The sequence below is a fragment of the Lissotriton vulgaris genome, chromosome 3_1, assembly GCF_964263255.1.
Source record: "Lissotriton vulgaris chromosome 3_1, aLisVul1.2, whole genome shotgun sequence".
Lineage (NCBI taxonomy): Eukaryota > Metazoa > Chordata > Amphibia > Caudata > Salamandridae > Lissotriton > Lissotriton vulgaris.
This window is the reverse complement of record NC_141689.1, coordinates 794,511,653-794,532,749: the sequence shown is the minus strand read 5'-3', so window position 1 is coordinate 794,532,749 and position 21,097 is coordinate 794,511,653. Positions and strand designations below refer to the sequence as shown.

The 21,097-nt window shown below is 45.1% G+C and overlaps 1 protein-coding gene across 2 annotated transcripts in view; it reads left to right on the top strand.

Annotated features, from left to right (window-relative positions):
* MARCHF3 (membrane associated ring-CH-type finger 3) overlaps positions 1–21,097 on the top strand; it is a 313,528-nt gene that overhangs the window by 207,744 nt on the left and 84,687 nt on the right. For both annotated transcript variants that reach the window (XM_086961109.1, XM_086961111.1), the window contains one exon: positions 8,177–8,381. In XM_086961109.1, coding sequence (XP_086817235.1) covers positions 8,177–8,381 — 205 coding nt within the window. The remainder of the gene's footprint in view (positions 1–8,176; positions 8,382–21,097) is intronic.

The window sequence follows — 21,097 nt, the reverse complement described above, 5'->3', positions numbered from 1 at the left end:
TTCGGGTTTTCCTGAATCTTGGGGTGTTGATAAGGTTTTCTGCATTGGAACGGAGGGATCTGGAATTTCTGTAGGGGGTGACAAAATTACTGAGAACAGGAGGACCTTGGTTATGCAGCGTTTTGTGGACGAGACATAGGGCCTTAAATTTGACTCTCTCCCTTATGGGGAGCCAGTGGAGGAGTTTGAGAGCGGGTTTAGCAGATGATCTGGCCGGGGTGTTAGTGATGATCCGGGCGGCCGTGTTCTGAATTGTCTGCAATTTAGTAAGGGTCGCTTCGGGAGCGCCCAAGTAAATCACATTACTATAGTCCAGCCTCGATATTATGAGACCTTGGACTAATAGTTGTTGGGATTTAGGGGGGAGAAGGGGCAGGACTTTCCTCAGAGATTTTAAGAGACCAAAGCAGGTCCCCGCCACCTTCTTCGCTTGTGAAGTGAAAGAGAGATCGGAATCGATCCACACACCCAGACTTTTCACCTCTGTTTTTGGGTCAGGGGGCGGACCCAAGCAAGCTGGCCAGCTGTCCAGGGGAAGTGAGGTTCCTTTCGGGCCAAGTATGAGGACCTCGGTTTTTGTCCCATTAAGCTTTAGGGCTGATCTGTTCATCCAACGATGGACCTGCGTAAGGCAGTTGAAGAGATCAGCTTTCTGTTGCTTGGGATGGGACAGAGACACCACTAGTTGTGTGTCGTCGGCGTAGCTGACGACGCTCACTCCGAAAGGGGTGATAACCTCCTCCAATGTGGACATATAGATATTAAATAAAGTAGGGCTCAGGGAAGAGCCCTGAGGAACACCACATTGGAGGGGCATTTCGGAGGAGCGGGCGTTCTTTTCCCAGATCTGATAAGATCGTTGGGCCAGGAAAGAAGAAAGCCAGGATAGGGCTGTACCTTCCACTCCAACTCTAGCTAATCTTTCGATGAGGAGTTGGTGGTCTACGGTATCGAAGGCTGCGCTAAGGTCGCTGTGTGGCGAATGCTGTGTGGCGAATGCTGTTTTACCTGAGAATCACTATCACTGGTTAGCTTTCCAGAGACTGTAATGTGGACCGATTTAGGAAGACAGCAGCTCACCTGTTTAGTTCTGATTAGGTCAATTCGTTCTTCCTTCCCCCATCCCATTGCACACATTAATTCCTTGTTTGTTTTCTTTTGTGGGCAAGTTCAGGATGTAAGTAGTGACCTATGACTGTTCTGTTCTGCACAGCCTCGTGTTGTGTAGGGCAAATGCTCCTAACATGAAATTTGCCTTTCTTCCCTAAAGGGTTCTTGTGTCCTCCCACTGAGAGGAGCTATTCATGTGGTATAATTTCCAGAACAGAAACCCACGGAGAGTACAAACTTTAATTTGGATGTGTATTATTATGTAAGGGTTGCAAGTTAATGCTTTCTTGGGATTTTCTCATTTGCATAGCAACGGTACACTGTAAATACCTACTCATGAAGTCCATAAAACGTACCTGACTTGCAGCTTTTTTTTGTTTTATTTTATTATACATAGGCAAAAACATATCAAACAGAGTAAAAGAAATAGAAAGAAAACACAAGATAAGCTAAAGGCACATAAAGAATCATTAAGCCTATCCCGGGCTGCAGTGAAAGCGCCGCACCGTTACATGGGTAATCGTCATCACAGGATTCCTACTCGCAGACTGTTTGATAGGACAATCTGAAAATCATAGCAACACAGCCACAAGAGTCAATCCGTATCTACCAATGCAGTCAAATAACTACCGGATATGCGACCAAGGAGGGTGTAGATCATCCCCTACCTCCACATTCTGGACATATGTGCCCCGGATCGCACCCCCTGTCCCATCACTCCCAAGTCTGAGAGCTTTCGCACATGCCCATTTAAGCAGCACACTGACCCAGCACCACTCTTTGGATGGGGCTTGCGATTTCCAGGACATTTATTTATTTATTTACTTGTTAAGCGCGGCTGCCACCCAAAGGGTATCCTGGCACTGAGACTGTGTCTGTCCTGCAGGCATGCTACCATTACGTTGCTCTGGGGAACAAAAAGGTCTTGAGGTCCTTTTTAAAAGGGATAAAATCTTGTCTACTCCTCAGCGCCAACGGGAGGGTGTTCCAGAGAGTGGCAGCTGTTAACCATTAACGTTAACCATTCAAACAATACAAATGCCACATCAACAAATCTATGTAAGCATTTGTCCCCCTTGTGCATAATCCCAATAAACAAGACTCTGGTGCAGTTGGGAGCCCTGTGTCAACCAATGCAGATGTGAATACTAATATTTCAGCTAGCTCCGGACACTCCCACACCATGTGGATGAACCCCGCATCCATAGTCCCACACCTAGGGCAGGCGGACCAAGCTTTCGTGTGATCCGCAGGGGTGTAAGATGTGTCTGGTGTACAAAATGGAACCGTGCGAAGCGGAAGCAGGAGCTGTGTGACATGGTACAAAACTGTTCCAGTGACTGGGCCCATTGCCTATCCGATAATGGCACATGTAAATTGCGAGACCAGCATTCCCACCATTTTGTGAGTGGTGGGTAGCTGTGATTTAGTAAGGCCGTATATAAGGTGGTTATAAGCCTGTGCGCACCCCCATGTGTGAGGACTGTGTTTAGCGAGGAGGCGGAGGAGGCTCTGCCCAACCTTTCCCCCAGTGTGATTCTACTGGTCAGAGTATCGTGTGATTTGTCAGAAAGTGTCCTGTATCAATGCATCGGGAGTCCATAAGATCCTGAAAGGAGAGACAAAACCGCTCTCCATACAGATCCCCCACATGTGTTAGCCCCGCTTCCCGCCAGCTCTGAACCCCATGATTACTGACGACCCCTTGGAGTGCCACCGTCTGCCACAGAGGAATTAATGGGGAGTATGCTGGTGATGTCGCCTTTCAATTGAAATATTGCCCCAATAATCTCACTCAACCCGCAACTGGTGCGGTGTGCGAAGGGGCCGTATTCCTGAGGAAGAGAGCCAGGTATACAGAGGTGTCCCATCTAGCGATCTACTTACCGTTGCCTGCTCCGAGCAGGGGTCCGTTTCCAGCCAGCGAACCGGCTCCTGCAGCTGTGCCGCAGCATAATAAAGCTCAAAGTTAGGGTCCCGGGTCCCACTTCCTCCTTAGGTTTAAAGAGCCGGCAGAGCACCAACCAGCGCCCAACAGAACCCCCAAATCAACTCTGCAAGGAGCTTTTGAGTTCCGTGAAAAAGTGAGGGGGAAGCCAAAGAAATACAGTAGGTGAGGGAGAATGAACATTTTAGAAGCTGCCACTCTACTAGGGGCGGCTCTAGGCTCATGGTGGCCCTGGGCAGGGGGCGTAAGTAGAGGGCCCCGGAAGAGGGGGTCCGGGCGGGGCAGAGCGCGGAGGCCAGTGAAGAGGGGGGGGGGGGGGGGGGTCAGGGTGTTTGGAAGTGAAACGGAGCCGGAGGCCGCCAAATCTCTGCCAGGGGCCACCACGCAAATGTGTATCCATCCTCAGAGGATTATTATATTGAGGATATATATTGGAGTGGTGGCCCCTAGTGTTTGGTGGCCCTGTGCAGGTGCACAGCTTGCACATGCCTAAGGCCGCCCCTGACTCTACCCACCTGGGACAGAGACAGCGATGTCCAAAAAGGTAGAGACCTCTGCAATGATCATGACCTCCATCAAGGAGGTCATGATCATTATGATACACCGGTATACCCAGATATTTAAATGTGGTTAGCTTACACACAAACCTGGAAAGAGGCAGTCCCCCTCCCCCATCATGTTCTGGGACCTGGTATAAAGGAAACGGATAAGATTTAGGACAATTACCTCGGAGACCCGATATTGCGCCACTGGCCTCTAGGGTGTCCATAAGATCTACGAGCGATGCCACAATGTCGCGCAGATACAGGAGGGCATCCTCAGCATAATATGGGATCCCGTGCTGCACCCCTTCGGATTCTGTGTCCCATGCATGCTCACGTAGATGTAATATACAGGCCAATAGCTCTATGGATAAAGCAAAAATCATTGGAGATAGAGGACAGCCCTGTTGAGTGCCCCTATGCATATCGAAGCTGGCTAAATCAGCTGTCCCATCTTGACCCGTGCCACCGGGTGGTCGTACAACGCTCTGAGCCAACTCAAGTAACTCTGGAAAAAGTTCACCACCTCCAGGGTCGCAAACAAATATGCCCATCAAAGTGTATAAAAGGCTTCTCGATGTCCAATGATACCGCCACTGGAACACCTTTTCCAGCCCTGGCGTCAAACATCAGGGGAAGGAGGCGACAAATATAATATTCCAAAAAGTATTATGTATGAGGTGACCAATAACAAGAAGCAATCGGTTCGCCAGAACCTTGCCCAATATTTTATTATCAAGGTTCAAGAGCGACCGTGGCAGATAAAACCGTACGTCCAGGGGGTCCTGGCCCAGTTTAGGGAGCCCCACTATGAGGGCTTCCTTCAGAATATCCGGTAATCTGCCCCTATTCCATGCCTCCTTATACATATCTGGTAGACGGGGGACAGTGTGGCAGAGAAGGATGCATAGTATTCTATGGGGAGGCCACCCATACCTGGGTTCTTAGCCTTGTCAATTTGACCAATCATATCTCTTCAATGTGCAGAGGGGCATCAAGCGCGGCTCTTTGAAGCAGGTCCAGTCGGAGCAGATGGAGCCCCTGGAAGAAAACCCCGAGGGCATCAGCGGACGGGGCGGACGTCTACAAGTACGAGGCACAATAAATAATTGATGAAGGCATCATTGTTTTCTGCCACCAGCAGCAGGGCTCGCGATCTTGGGCTATATTCGGGACACAATTAAATTCCACCCCCCAAACAGGGATATGAGGGTCCTGAAGGAGAGTCTGGGTGGGACAGTCCAGGAATGCAGAGAGAACAGCATTTGGGGCATAGATAGCCAGCAGTACAAGGTGTGCACCATCCAGGAGGCTTCTACCACCACGAACTTACCCTCCGCGCCACTTTATGCATCACCAGCTCGATGGCACCCTTGTTGCAATCCAAATCAAAACCCCCCATGCATACATCAATGTTGTCATCCCACACACCTGAACTCTCCATCTAGCGCAGAGTTCATGCAGTGCCTGTTAGTACCCTATATGTGTATGGCGTCGTTTCAGATATGAATGAACTCAGTGCCTCTTTGCTTAACAACTAGGCCCCTCACTTTCCGCGTTAGCAAATCATATTACGGTGACAACCTACTTGGGGTGGGAGGGGGGGTGCAGTCATGTAGGGGGTTAGTGTTGGGCAGGCCCTCGCTTACTGTGCCAGGATGGAGCACGTGCCTCAATGCCAAGCATAGTCAGAACAGTGTATGTGTGTAGCTCCTAACACTAGAAAACTTGTGCAAAGCCAACCCTTCCCTCACCTCACGCCCTGTTCAGGTACCAAGCAGTGTCTGGACCACAAAAATGGGACATGTTCACAACAAACCAATAAAAAGTAAAGTTTCACAGTAAGTTGTCTCCCCCTCCAAACTGGGCCTCTGCGTTATATATGTATAACGCCTGGCCCCGGTACAGGGGCGCGGGCCTTACCAGTCCAAACATTTAGAGCCTTCACAGCAAATCATCCGCTAAGAGAGGTGTAAGATCTGGCCCCGGTTGGTCATCCCCCGGATAGTCCATCGTTTCATTTGTGTCTGAGCCAGCAGTGGAGGTGCAGTCCACTAGCAAAAAGGCAAATGGATCTCAGTTCTGGCACAACACTTCTGCCAGCACCTATGCACGTTCTCTGGCTGCTTGTCAGCGGAAGGGCGATTCTGCTGATTCCAAGTGTGACGATGATGACGCAATCTCCGCTGGTGGGATTTCTGATGGTGGAGTTGCCATCTTCTTTGCATGCAACCATTTCCTGGCATCTTCAGGGTATGAGAAGTATCAGGCGTCCCAACACTCGATGACTTTGAGCCTCGCCGGGAAAAAGAGTGCATACTGCAGACTAAGACTGCAGAGTTGTCGATTAACTTCAACTTAGTTGTTATGATGTCGCTGCACCATTGTGTAAACTGGGTGTGCCATAAAAGTAGCGCCCTTGAACTGCCAGGAGCCCTTGGCGGGGAAGAGGTAAAGGATCAGATCACAAATTCTAAAGTTCAGAAGGTGTGGAATTACGGGGCGGGGTGGGGCCCCAGTATGCTGTACTCCCGTTCAACGGAGAAGTACTGGGGCACCCTGCCTGCCAGAACCATGGATTGCAGCCATTGCGCTAAAAAAGTTTCTGCACTGGGGCCTTCTCCGTGCTCCAGGAAGCCCAGAAAGCTCACGTTGTTTGGTTGGGATCAGCTTCCTCTGCCCTCCGTTGAAGGGCAGTTGTCCGTGCACATCTCATAGGTGGGATTGTAACTCCTGAACCATGGGGCGCATCAAAGTCAACGCGGATTCTGCATAGTCTACCTCTTCCATTAACTTCCACTGGTCATTGCGTGGGAAGACCACATCTATAGACACCGTGTCTGTTTTCGAATCCAGGATGCTCTTAGTTTCCAGTATAGCTTGCAATTTATTTTCAAAATTGCCCCGAATGTTTATCCAGCGTGAGTTCCAATTGGCTCTGAACATCATTTTTTGGTGGCGAACCCCCATCCCCAGTTGTGGGGTCAGATTTAGCTGGGGGGGGGGAGCACCATAGGAGGTTGAGGTTTCACTATCATCACTCACAGAGGGTTCAGGTGTTATCCAGTGCTCATCCGAGTTCTTCAGTGCAGTGAGATTACCAGGTCCAGCAGTCCACCGCTCCCTCCCGCCGCAAACTTGTGCATTGTATCCAGAGTGCCCAAGCGACGCAAACTGGTGTGGGCCAGATGTGCCACCCTTTTGTCCCCTCATGAATAGGTGCAGCAAGGCGCACTCTCCTGGAGTCATCTAGTCCACAACGACTGTCTGTTTAGCAGGGAGCATGGCTCGTATGAGTCCTTGGTGTGAGAATCGAGCTGTAATCTGGACGACTCACCAGGTCCGCTGCAGGCTCTCCATGCGAGCCCCACACAGCTGACGCAAATTAAACCTCATATGAATGTGGAAGGGCACTTAGCACTGACCCACCTCTTGGAGTTTCACTGGTCCAGAGAGTATATTGAATCAGGCCCAGACTGTGACTGAGTCGGGCGCGAGTACCACTGTCCCTCCCCACTACGTGCCCCACAAGCCTAGCACATATTCATAAGATCATCGTGTTTTGGGGGGGTCTCTGATATGGCCCAAGTGCCCCACTGGGGCAAAAGCAGTCCACTCACCAAGGTCACTCAGCCAAAGATCACTGGTAGCAGTCAAGAATTCAAGGCAGTCAGGGAGAAGCTTATATCTCGTCCACAGGAGGCCCACCTCCGTTTTTAGACAGTTCTCTGGCCCCCGATATTATTGTTGCGTTGCTGCATCATCAATCGTTACACACTAACTCCATCTAGGTTCAATCACTCTGACGTTCCCTCCATGGGCCCAGAGTGTTATTACAATCAACCACTAACCAGCCGCCGAAGGCCCCCACCGCCTGTGCCCGGTGCCACCAGCCACACCAAGCATTCAACACTTGACTACCACAACTAGGAGGGGAGGGAGGAGGATGCTGCACCCGACGTTTGTGACGGGGGGTCCCCCGCAGACAACCATCAGGGCCGTCAGGCTTCACTCCTCGTACGATGGTGCCGCCATGTTGTGTTGAAGGAGCAGAGATGCCAGCAACAGCCGCAATCCACTCTGGATGCAAAAATCTCCCTGGCGCTCCAAATCTTCAGGAGTTTTCGGGGTGGATTGATGTCACCCTGGCAGGGACCTTGGGACTCCATCCTAAGCAGGATTTTGCAGGATTCTCAGCGGGCCCGGCCATAGCTCTCGTTTAGGCGACTGCTCCGGTCGCCACCTTGGCCAAGCCCCTCTGGCTTACAGCTTTAAGGACTTTTCCGTCACAAAACGCTTATTGAGTAAAAACTTCATTTTTTGCATAACATTCGGCATAGAATCGCATGTCTAGCAGAAACTGCTTTTGTTGCACAGAAGATTTGCCATTTAATGCATGCACCGCAGCTTTAAATAAAAGCATGACTCCTTTTAGCTCTGAGGTATGACACCTTCTAAATGGGTCACCCACAGTAGACATGATGCTTTTGGCTTAGGGAGAAGGAGGGCTCATTGAAGTATTGTTTTTATTTGCACCCATTGACTAGTAACCAACACATCACCCTTTGCCTTGCAGCCCCTTCAATGACAGGCCAATATGCAGGATCTGTCATGAGAGCAGCACGCAGGAAGACTTGCTCTCGCCCTGCGAATGCACCGGGACCCTCGGGACGATCCACCGCAGCTGCCTGGAGCACTGGCTTTCTGCATCAAACACCAGTTACTGCGAGCTCTGCCACTTCCGGTTTGCAGTGGAGCGCAAGCCCCGGCCGTTGACGGAGGTGAGTGAGGGTTGGCTGCCCAGAGTTGCTTTTGTATTCACAACCAGTTTATTCTTTCAATTGTATAAGCTTCAATGATGTGAAGCAAAATAAATATAATCAAATATTTGGTGGGAGTCTGACTACTAAGCTTTAACAATACATACTGTATGTCATAGTGGGCCCATCTCCACCTGCTTGCCCTCCCGAGCCCTAATAACATAAGCAATACCTTAAGATTTTGAAGGATTCTGGTAGTGGGTTTTCCAATGCAAGTTTCACTTACAAGCACAGTGGCGGCTCCACCACTATGGCGGAGGAGCGTCGCCCCACAGATTTCAAGCAGTGCGAGAAGCAAAAAAATAAAATGATTATAACTTTCCGTTATTATCATTTTATGTTTGTGCTGCCTTGCGGGCGGGCAGGCTGCTCTATGCTTGGAGCAGGGGAGGAGTGGTTTGCGCACTCCTAAGTGAGCAATGACTGTTTGGTGAGCCCTCTTGGACCGCCCAAACCGTCATGCGCACTTTCCCCATTCTCCATGCAGACTGCATTACAGCCTGCCTGGAGAATATGCCCACTCCTCCAGCCCCTAGTTGAGCGCCATGTCATAGCACTCAGACCAATCTCAACGCTGCATTGCAGTATTGTAGCATTGTGATTGGCTTAGGGGAGGGAGTCTGACTGTTCCTAAATTCGGAGACAGGAGAGCAGGAGCAGAGAAGCCAGACCCGGCATCAAGGCATGTTTTTTTTTATTTGTTCTGGTCACTTTCTCCCACAATTCCTGACCCCCCATGACCTCTCAACCCCAAAGCACTCCTGGCGAATTTGAAGGACCCCCCGTGGGATGAGGGGGACAAGTGTGAAGCATTGCTAATTTTGTTACTGGGGGGCCGATAGGGTTTGGGAAATGTATTTCTTTTGTTTAGTGTGACAATTGCCTATTCCCGAAAGCGGCATGGAGGGTCTGGTCTGGGTGGTCATGTCAAGTATGGTTTATTCCTGCAATTGAAGTATGCAACAGAGTTGAAGTATGCAACAGTGTCTTGGTGGATGCGTTGGAAAGGCTCATATCTACGATGGCATGGCATATGTCTATAAAGTGAAAAGATTAGTGTTAGGGCAGTTATGGGAAATGTAGATATTCATGATGGACCTGCGTAACTGCACTGGCTGTGGGAATGGGACATCTGAATTGGACTGCAAGTGTCCTCCTTAGCTCTGTGGTAGCTGATTTATTTTGAAAATGGGTAAAGTACTCGTGTTTGAAGTAAAGAGCCAATCACCCCAAATAAGAAGTATTTAATTTTGTTTATTTTGTCACATTGTAAACACTTCGTGAACCCTTCATGTGAACCAGATACAATAACAGTGCTGTCTCGCCTGCCCGTAAAGAACAGTACAACGTCTATGAAAAAGTCAGCTAGAACTGCTACCATAATTATACATTCGCTATCTTGTTAAACGCATTCTTTCAAGCAGCCATAGTATTTCTCTTTTACATTTAGAATTATTTTTTTTCTTTCTCACTACAGTATTCTTGCCCTGTGCCCTAGCTGGAAGAGCGGCCTTCCTGCTTGGCTCTTACCTATGAATGGGCGTCTAAACTCTAGGGGCCGTTGTAGACTTACGGTCAATGTCACAGTGAGACAGGCTGACTGAGACAGGCTGACTGACGAGCAGGAAATACGTTTTGTAAATAAACACTTCTGGATCCAACTATTTGTTGATGGAGTAATGTACATCAAATGAATCTAGAAGAACGTCAAGTTGCAAATCCACTCGTATCAATTCCCTCTCTAGGTGTCTGTGCTTTGTATCCCCCCTCCTCCAAACCATAATTGAATTGACACATGTTTCCACTTCACCACAAAAAGGGGCTTTTAAAAGTGCAACTCATTTAAAGTTGTAACCCCCTCCTTTAATGGATTTACTAACCTGGATCATCTGTTTGGTGTCAAAATATTTAAAAAAATGTTTATGTAGATCATAGCTGAATTCGAAAGAGAACACGTGTTTTATATTATGTTTCCATTCACTCGACATGCCTGGATGTTTTTATTTCTTGTTAAATGTGCATAAGATCAGCAGTAAAATATGTTATAAAGTGTTGGTTGCATATGCTGTTGGAACATGTGATTATTATTTATGGCTTGATGCTATAACTGTTAGTGGCGGCTCCTATGTTATGTCATTTAGATTAGTTTCTTTATTATGTTTCATACTTTTTAGTAATCTGGCTGTAAATTAAGTGAGGAGGACACTGATGCTTTTCACATTTCTTTCCTGGCCTGTTGAGAGGAAGTGTGGGGTGGCACTGAAAGTAAAAAAAAATTTTTAAATAATCTTTTTATTGATTTCAGTGACGTGTGCAAAAAGTATTGAGCGGCAATTATCAGGTTACTCATATTAGTCTTTACAAGGGTCATCGTCAGATATACATCAATATATTCTTTGTCGGTCTACATTTCTACGCATCTCTAACTCTACCACGGGGGACACACATATATCTCCTCGATAGACATTCCACTTTAACCACTTCTTATCCCATTTTTTGGGGCATCCCCTGGCTACAAAGACCTCCGTCTCCGCCTGCATGCACCTGTCTAGTTCTTTCGCCCACAAGGATATGGAGGGTGGGCTGGCTCTCACCAACCCTTCAATAATTCCCTTACCAGTGTGTGCACTGAAAGTTTTTAGAGCAATTTGTATAGAAATATTTTAAAATCTGGATTTTTGTTGCAGGAAAAGAACGAAAATCTGCAGTGGCGACAATTGAAAAAGATATGAATATATTGCCCAATTCTGTGTAAATGAATACATGAAAATGCATTTACAGTCTTTATTTGTTAACAGTCATGAATGTTTCCAAAGCAAGTTATTTGACATGTTTCTGATCCTCGAGCTCCCACAAAAAACGTATTGTCGGTTGCTCTGGTATGCCATTGACTCCTGGAGAACAAACCAGTCTGTCATGTACAGTCTATGGACTAGTGAGCACCACACAGCCTCCTTCCATTGTAGACCATTGGAGAAAGCTCTGCGGGGTGTCTTAGGATAAGTGGGTTGGCAATTTTGATAGCCCATGTTGATAACTGCACTTTTCGTGTACCAGTCATTCCTCCTTCTTTTCTGATACTTCTGGCCACTTCACTGCATGGTTTTTCTCCTCCTTGATCTGAAAGTGCAGTTTTAGAGAAGCATTTTGTAAATACGGAAAATATTATGGAATCAATTTTTGCAGATCTATGGATAATTTCCCAAATTTTTGAAAAATATTAACTTAAAAAAACTATTTTGCACAGAAAAATATGCGGCACATATGAATTATGAATACCTACCAAAAAGTCTTACCAACTCTGAAGGCCCACGCCCGGCATTGCTCTATATTTTGGATGGCTAATTATTCTCTTCGTTTACACATCGGTTTCTGTAGTCACTAGCATCAATTACTACATTGGTTTTAAAGATGCAGAAAAATAGTGACCTTGCAGCTTCAGTTTTATGGAGAACTTAATACACTATCGGACCATTTGTGATTGGAGGTACGTTCCATGAAACTGAGTCTGCCCTACTTCTGTTTTGAAGGAATTTATAGTGCTCGCAGACTAAGGTGCATTGGTTATGCTGGCGATTTTGGATCTGTGTGTAATCTTTGGCATGGTGGACCATGGAGTGCTCTTGGCCAGGCCTAGGAGTAAGACAGATTTTGAATGCTTTATTTTCAAAAGTGCAACAGTGAGGGAATGGCATTTGCTCACATCAGCTTTTGCATTCATTTTAGGAGCTTATCAGGTCTCTCCCATTCCCTTTTTTTACATCTTTATTGAACCTCTTCTGACTTTTCTCAGTGGTCCTGCATTAGCCACAGCCTAAGCCGTTGTTGATGGGCAGCTTCCAGTGATGATAGACCTTTTGCCACTTCCTCTCCAATCATCACTTCATTTGTTTTGGTCCCTTTTAAGGCGTGCTATGCCTCGTCCACACTTACTAGTCAAAAGGTAACCCCATGTGACCTGATCCCATGAGGCATCCCATAGTCCTATTTTAGTCCCATTGTGGAATGACCACAGCCATTGGGGAGCTACCTCCAGTAATACCTTTCACCTTATTGGCCCAAAGCATCAGTAGTGAATGATCCATAGTAACAAAGTTGGCTTTCTTGTACAACAAAGTTAGTACCACAGGATGCCCTTTGTCTATTGACATGAGGACATATGAGGCTATCTGATCCTTATGAAGCAGAACAGGATTGTTTTTGGAATGACATAGCTACAATAAACGTTAACATTCCTGGTATCTTACCTAACAAAGGCATGTGTTGTTAAGCATTTCATAACAGGAACAGGATATGGGTCTATAGGGGGATCTAAAGCGTCACATGTGACAAGGAGGCAAACCATTGGATCTTCAGATTTCTAACTCGAGAATGGCCTCTTGTAATGTGACTCTTTCTGAACCCACATTAAGAATGAGAATTGATTTTCTTATGCACACAGTATTCGGATGAGGAAACAAGGCTAGCGTTTCTGCTGTCTAGTGTTGAATCACTTCCATGCTTCAGAGAGAGGTATATTGTCTAAATATTATGAAAAGCGAGGAGGCAGAGTTGTTTTTAGCTTTCAGAATGGTCTTAGTAGTATAATAAAAACAATGCATTTTCTAAAACCTTCTGCGCACAATACTGCAAGCCAGTTTATTTTTCTCAATATTAGATTTCCTCTGCTTAACTTCACATCACCTATAACCTTTCTGATCAGCCCTCAGTTGTTGCCTACATCAGTATTTTTTAGGAGACCGGCTATCGGAAGCCTTTTTCTAAAGAGGAAAAATCCAATCCGACAAAAGTCTGCTGAACCCCCTTCTTCATTACCCTATCCCTAATTGGAGAGAAACTGTCCTCCAGAGCATGTACCACTTCACTGGGGAGGTGAGGAAGGGGAGGAGGAAGCTGGGGCACGAGTGAAATCCAGGGAGAAGTTGAGCAACAATTGTAACTTGTAAAATCTAGGTAGAGGGATACCATGGCCTGCATTTTCTCTCCCCGTGGAGTAATAGAGAATAGAATACATTAAACAAGTTAAGGATTTCAAAAACAGTACTAAAGTCTAAGATGTAGAAAACTTGGGAAGAATACCATTGTCAATTAAAATATTCTGTACTGGCTTTTTAATACTATGATGAACACAAAGCTTTCCTTCAGTTCTGAGGAAGTGTCTTATCCTGGTGTTTGCTCCTACTTTAGATTACGCCCAGTAGAACAGAGGCATCTTGGATGAAGTTAATCATTTATACACAATGGGGCAATAGTCGGCTGTGTGTTTCTTCCCCACCCCCTCTCTTTGGCACTGGGAGTTGCTTTACCTGCTCAGAGTGCATGTTAATAAGCAGTCTTTTATTCAGACTCCTTAAACGGTTTGGGCTTATTCGTAGGTTTTTGTGCCATTCCTTTGCTTGAACTGTATCCTGTGCCAACAATGCAGTTTGTGCTGTAACTCTGGATGCACAGTACAGGTATTGTTTATCCCCTACTTAAATGATTGCTTTCTGCGCTAGGAATTCTTTTCAGGAATGCGGCTTCTACGCAGTGAAATCTTTAGGTGTCAGCAATGCAGTCTAAAACAGCTTCTCTTAACTGCAGCAATAAATATGAAGTTACCTTTAGGTGACTTTTTTAACGTAGCCCTTAAATTCTCTCCTGTTATAAATCTGTTACCGCAATGGATATTGCTTTCACAACTAGTTAGCATGTCTGGTACAACCAGCGGGAGTGTACATCTTGCCCTCCGACACCCCCTTCCTCTCTGTGAGTATGCACAAAACCCATTGCCTTCATTTTAATAACAAATTAACCCATCGAGGCATGACCTTGCAGAAACCCGATGACAATGGGGGTAGGAGGGCCTAGTGATTAATAGCCACCGAATCACCTCAAAAGTAATATTTTCCAACTCTTGGGTTTTGTCTCTTGCCTATGCTCAGCCTGTAATAGAGTACAGTTGGGGAACTAGAACAAACAAGGGCAAAGCAGAATTTAGAAGAGTTGGTTCTAAAGTAGCTACATTACAAAGACATCTAGATTTTGAAAGTCGTTTTTGTGGCAATTGAAAGTCCTTTGAGCCAGGTGTATAAAATAGGTTGGATTCATTAAAGCTTAGTTCCAGGTTAAGCTCATTAGAATAAGATAGGGAGATCTAAAGTAATCCCACCAGGAGCAGTCTCCCTGCCACTCAGCCTGCCTGCCAACAACTGCCACTCCACACACAAGCCAGGCACCAAACATTCCACAAGGTCATCAGGCATTCTAACACTCATACTAGCAGAGCAGCAGGGAAGACACAAATCAAATATAAAGGTTTTGCACCTTCCATTTCTAATTTATAGATGGTAAGTGTAATATTAGCATCTCTTGTTACCTAAAAACACAAGTGGCATCGGGAATTACTTCACTATGACCGTTATAGGAACATCATTTAACTGATAGGCTTCACCTAGTTATGCTTTATCAGTTCGTAAGCGAGGCCCAGTTTAATCATTATGGGGCAGGGTTGCTATAGTCAACATCCTAGAACGCACAACGTTATTTTGCTGTTGTAAACTACCTACAAGTAAGCTGGTACTAGCATTGTGATAATGCAGCTAACATTGCTAACTAACCCCTTCTTGCTGGCTGTTGCTTTTGGCCAGGAAATGTTATTTTTAGCTCATGATATATTTGCATGAATTTTGATGACATGCTGGGTGGGTACAGCAAAGGAGATAATTGCATCGGCATCGCACCACCACTTGCACTCATTGTTTTCTGCAACTCTTCATTTAGAGATCCCAAGTCCTCGTATGCGGAAAAGATGGTGTAGTGTCTACAGGTTTCTGCATATGAGTCTGCATATGCACCTTCAGCAAATACAGGCTGAACAAACCACTTTCCCTGTTATTTCTCCCCTCCCATTCACCTTCCCGTCCCTGTTTCTTCTCCCCTGCTCCCACCAGACGAGTAGAGAATGGTGACCTTAAGTGCAAGGAATCTGCCTGTTGTCATCACAACTAAGAGCTGGGCTGCAGCACCTCCTGCTGCTCCTTGCTCCGCCCCGCCCACCACAACTCCTGGCCTGGCTCCTGAACTCAGTCCTGTCAGCACCTCCAGTCTTCCATGCTACTTCAGCAGCAGGAATGTGCCCTCGCGGATACGTCTTGATCTCCGGCCTACCGCACTCCATGCTATTTCAGGACCAGTGGCTAGTCCACAGCTCTACTAAAGCACCTCATCTCAAATTCAATTACATAGCTCCTCCAATGCCACTCGTTCATGACTTGCACCATCTAAACTCGACATCAGAAACCTCGCTGACATAACTCTGCAAATTCACCTCAACCCTCAGGGAACTTCTCAAGGATAGGGGAACTACCCAGCTCCCGCAACAAACTCTCCTGAAAAAGACCCAGCTCTACTCTGCACCTTCGAGCTAACCGCTGGGCTGATTTCAATTAAGGTATCAGTGGAAATAATAACTACATTTAATTCACACACCGTTTAAAATTCAGGCAGGGCATCAAGCATGTAAGCCGGTATTCTGTGCAGCTGCAACCATTCTTTCAGCAGAGTGCAACAAGTTCAAACTGATTATCATGGACTTTGCCCATATGATGCATATTTGATGGATAGTGTGCAAAATAAAATTATTTTGTCCAGAAATATGAGAAATGTATGAAGAATTATAAATCTTGTTAAGTTTGTTATGCTCTTAGCCTAGATAGTTCATATCATTTTTTGACTATTTATTTCGTAAGTTTCATAAAGTGCTTAGTGCCGTCTTCAGTGTACTTTACAGCACTGCACGTGAGTCAAGCCCGGATTAGTGAAAGACCAATTTGTTGGAGGGGGGGGCTCGGGGACACAGCTTTCAGGACAGATTTTATTGTCACACTTCTCTCAGCATAGCTTAAAGACATTGGCAAAGTCAATATATCTAGCTAAACACTTATAACGCCCCAAAGGCGAGACCTATTGGCAATGCCAATGCTTGTTTGTGAAGGTGACTAGATATTGATCTTAATAGAGAAACAGAACTTCATATAATGTAAATTTAGTCAGTGGGTGTTGCAAAGTGGCAGTAGTTTCCATAGGAAAGCCTTTTTATGTTTTGCTGATAAATTTAGCGCTGTTTGATGAATCTTCGCAAAACTTAAAAAAACTAAAAATCATCCATCTCCGCTTCTTCCTGGAAAGTTTCAGGGTGATCCGTGAAGCTGGATTCAACAAAGAGGACAGTCCCAAAATACTTTTTTTCACCCATACAATTTCCGTGGCTAGAATTAGAGGATAAAGAAAAAATGGCTGAACGGAGTTTCACTAAATTTAGCAGAAAGCTCGATTTTTACCCAGAGAGCATGCTTTTTTGATTTATTGTAAATCTGTTAAGACATTTTAGAGAAATTAAGGGTAAAAAATAGCTAGATCTAGCGCCGTAGTTCTCCCGCAGTAAATAAAAACTGCAAAATAAAGTGTTCAGGTTGGCTGGATCCATGGGACTAAGAATGGTCCTGCTGAACCGAGAGCTGTGGTTCGCTGGCCACAACATGACGAGAAATGTTGCACCCGCCATTACAGGCCTTGTAAACTTGGTCAATGAGTCCTAAAAAATTATGAAACAAAACATGTAAAGGGGTAGGGTAGAGGGTCCGCCTACCCCTTGTGTCAGTGGCAGAGATAGACCTTCCCTGGTGATAAAATAAAAAAAAATATTTTTGGGCAGTAGCTACGGTCCTGCAGGGCTCCTGTGAGTGCCAAAACGGACCCCATGCACTTGCGTGAAGTCACCTGGGACCGAAACAAAAACTGTTTTAAATAAAATCTAACATATGGTAGGGATCTGTGGTGCATTGTTCACCTGCTGCGGGTTGGCCGCTTGAGAGAGGAAGTGTAAAGGGCTTGGCCACAGGCCAGAACCTGAGGCCAACACCACAATGTGCATGGCCGAAGGCAATGCAGCCACAACCATGCCATTCACAGCTAAAGCCTGAAGATATTACTTTACGTTAAAAAGTAGGGTTATAATTAAGTACGATTTTAACATGTTTAAAACGCCCTAGAAATTCACTGAAAAAAGCAAAGCTTAAAGTGAAGATATACATAGGTTCTGTAATAAAAGAACTGCAGTTTTAAAACCAAAAACACACTTAGGTCAGTTGTGTATAACTGGTGAATTTGAGTGTTGTTTTTAGTTGTGAAGAAGGAGTCTTCTCAGTCACTTATCAATTCCTTAATTTTAAAACAGTAAACATTTTGGTAGGCAGAGTTTGCGGTGGTGATTGTGCACCTTTAAAGGGACTTCTGCCCAGTATGGGGTGCTGCCCCAGTGGCTAACCCCCACTGCGCATGGGTGGAGGCTGTGTGCAGCAGCTTTGGCCTTTTGCTAGGAGTTGTGTGAAAGGCCTGGCCCTCGAGGCTACAGGGGCTGATCGGACATGGGTAGCAGGGATTGGGCGCTCGAGTAGGGTTGAGTGCTGGGCCAATTTAGAATAAGTCAAAAAGTCAAGTAACTCTAACTTGCTGCTAATCATGTATTGCGTATAACCTCGGATATTACATCACTCATGATGAGTTAAATTATGTCATTGATAACATCACTCATTAGATTTAAAGAGCAATATTATACAATTTGCTAATGAGTACGGCTATCCCCAGGGTAATATGCGAGGTCATTAGCAGTGAATAATGGAATTCAAGTTGCAGATATTTAATTTAACTATAGCTGATGTATATCAGTGCTTTTTTAAATGTTAGGTCTTGTCTCATTTTAATACCCAACTATAATGTTAGTTTAGCCAGGAGTTAAAACCCTTTTCTCAGGGAAAGTTGGCCATGTAGTGACAAGAGGAAATAGAGGAACAAGCAATGATGGTAATCGGTCTGAGCAACTGCACTTAAATTTGATCCTATATTTTGTCCCAAACCCTGTCTCGATTATGCTGCAAAATGGGTAGCTGTATAAAAGTTCATCATAAATTTAAATTAAAAATAAAATTAAACTGAATCAATGGAAGAAGGTGGGGAAAAAATGTAAGTGTTGATTCTGCTGATGAGGAAATCCTGAATTTGAATATTGAGAGTATGTAGACTTTAAGGAGTGTTTCTGAACCATCAGAGAATGGTATGATTGAGGTATCTGATACTTAATGAGATAAACAAATTGCTCTGGAAGTTCCATTGTACCGGAGTAGTGCAGTGGCTGTATACCCTAAACTAGGTTAACACCACAGTTACCCAATGATGCTTTATACACCTTTAATGACATTGTGAACTCAGATTTAATTTTTGGGGGATACAAGTGTGTATGGGAGGCAAAAGTATGACTTTCATATAAGAACATAAAGGAAGCTGCATCATCAAGCAACGATAAAGCATTATATTTGAGTATTCTAATTAAACCCTCTGGCTAAAGTGGGCAACATGATGGGGTGGTTGATGTATGTCTAGGTACGCAGGAAATTGAATGCCAGATTTTAGACTGTCTCTAGAGACCTGAATGTTAGGCAGCAACATTTACACTAAGAGATGTGAATTGGGTACAGAAATCCTGGCATCTTGGAATGTGAAGAATATATTTTTTGGAGTAGATACTCCCTGTGTTATCTACATTTTAAACCGTAGCATAACCTCAATCTCTATAGATCACTTCGTATTACCTCTATTACAGAATCTGCCATTTTATATCAAGGATATTACAGATTTTTTAAAATAAGATTTTTTGACATTTCTTTGGAGCCCAAGCTATTTTCTAGTAATGATGGATATCCCAGCTCTGCAAACAAGTATTAAAAATGATAATGGACTGAGAGCATGTAGACATTTTTTGAAGGCGTGAGCAATGCACCAGTACAGACATACAGAGATGCTTTTGAATATGATCAGGTAGTCTCCTCAAGAACACATCAGTCCATGAAGGTCTCTTTGTAGGGCCTGTAATTCAGAATCTCTCATATAGTATCAAAGATAGTACATATTTTTTAAACCAGTATTTAGCATTCCTTGGGACCCAAACTGCTTACTGGTAATGATGAATGCCATGTTACTGTAGACAAAAATTAACCATGATGGACTGAAAAAGTATGTTGACATTTTCTGAACATAGGACCAATACAAATTTACAGGAATGTTTTGGATAGTATGAAGTTTAGTCTAAGGAAAATTATTTTCTTGATTTTATTTTTTCTATTATCATTTAGTCAGTCCTGCCGCACAGCTCCTTGCCACATAATTCCAATATTTAGGTGAAATGTAGCCCCACTTAAACCCTGTTTTGTTCTATTGACTTTTACTGCCAGATGTTTTTTTATTAGGTCGAGCCAGAGCAGCACATGCGCTGCTCTGCGAGGCATTCTGTATTCAGCACGCCATGCACACTTTCACTTTCCAAGCAGCTGGGACAATGGTGGCCGCAAGTTTGCAATGACATAGGTCTCGCATTTAGGAGTGTTTGAGCTATTGGAATTGTAAATGACAAGAATTTAAACTCTCACAAATGCAAAACCTATTGCTTTACAAATGTTTTTGGGGTGGGTTGTTTCCTAGCGCCCCACGCCGCGTGTGCACTTATAGAGCCACGCCCCTTTCTTTAGACACAGCTCGTCTAAAGGAAGGGGCGTGGCTTCTATTAAGTGCAAGCGTGGCATGGGGTGCTTGGAAACAAACAATATGTGCAATTCACTAGCACTCGTATTTGCGAGAATTTAAGCTATTGGCATTTACAGTGCCAATAGCTCACAGTCTCGTGAATGCAAGATCTATTCCATTGCAAATGCTTGTTTAGAATCCCGACAGATTGTTGTGTTTTGCCCTGTGCTATTAAAAGCCCGCATTTGAAAGGCCTCCTATCCAGTTTGTTTGTCTTCAGCTGTGACCTCCAGCCCCAGTATAACTGAAGCAGAAAGTTCCCAGACCATGGAGTGTGCTGTGGCGTGTCCTTTCCCAGACTTATTTCTCTGCTTTTTTTCAAGCCTGAGCAGCAGCCAGTGTTTGGACAAGGGTGGTTAGAGGTAGTGTGCTGCAGCTGCTCATCCTGACAGATTACAGAAAAATCCTCCCATTATGCCCCAGCGAGAGCATGGGGCTGTTTTTCAATGAATTACACTGAGTGGGACATTCCATAATTAAAAACAACATACTGCGCATAATGCTAAGGGCTAGACAAATAGAGGGTCACATTTTAGTCATTTAGTTCTTCTTGGAGTCTGTGAAATATCAAGTTATGGAAGCGCAGATCAAATACACACAGCTGAGTCCTGCTTTCTGCGTTGCCCATAATTTGTAAGTCTTGCATAGCAGACATCTCAAGCTGTCTGTTGAAAAACGAACATATGGTCAGCTTACAGTAGGCTTAGAGTCTGCCAGTTGCTTACCATTGATTGTCTTTTTTGTCTCTCTCTTTAGCTTGCTTTTTATTCGTCCACATGTGTGATCTTTACCTTATCTTCCTGTGTTTGTCCGAACCCGTGGAGCATAGACACATTACTTGTCCTTCCACTGCTCAATTTTAAAACACTACTTTTTTTTCCTTTTGTTCAAGTGCTCCTTAAGAGTGCATGTGTTTTCCAGCTGTCTCTCTCAGGTACTACTCTTCCCCCCCCCCCCATCTGCTGCACTATGTTACGCTTGCCTGTGTGCTTCTCCCCCGCCCCTTCAGTGTTGTGCTTGCCCTTGTGTGCTTCTCCCCTACTTTGCTTTCTCACCCTTGT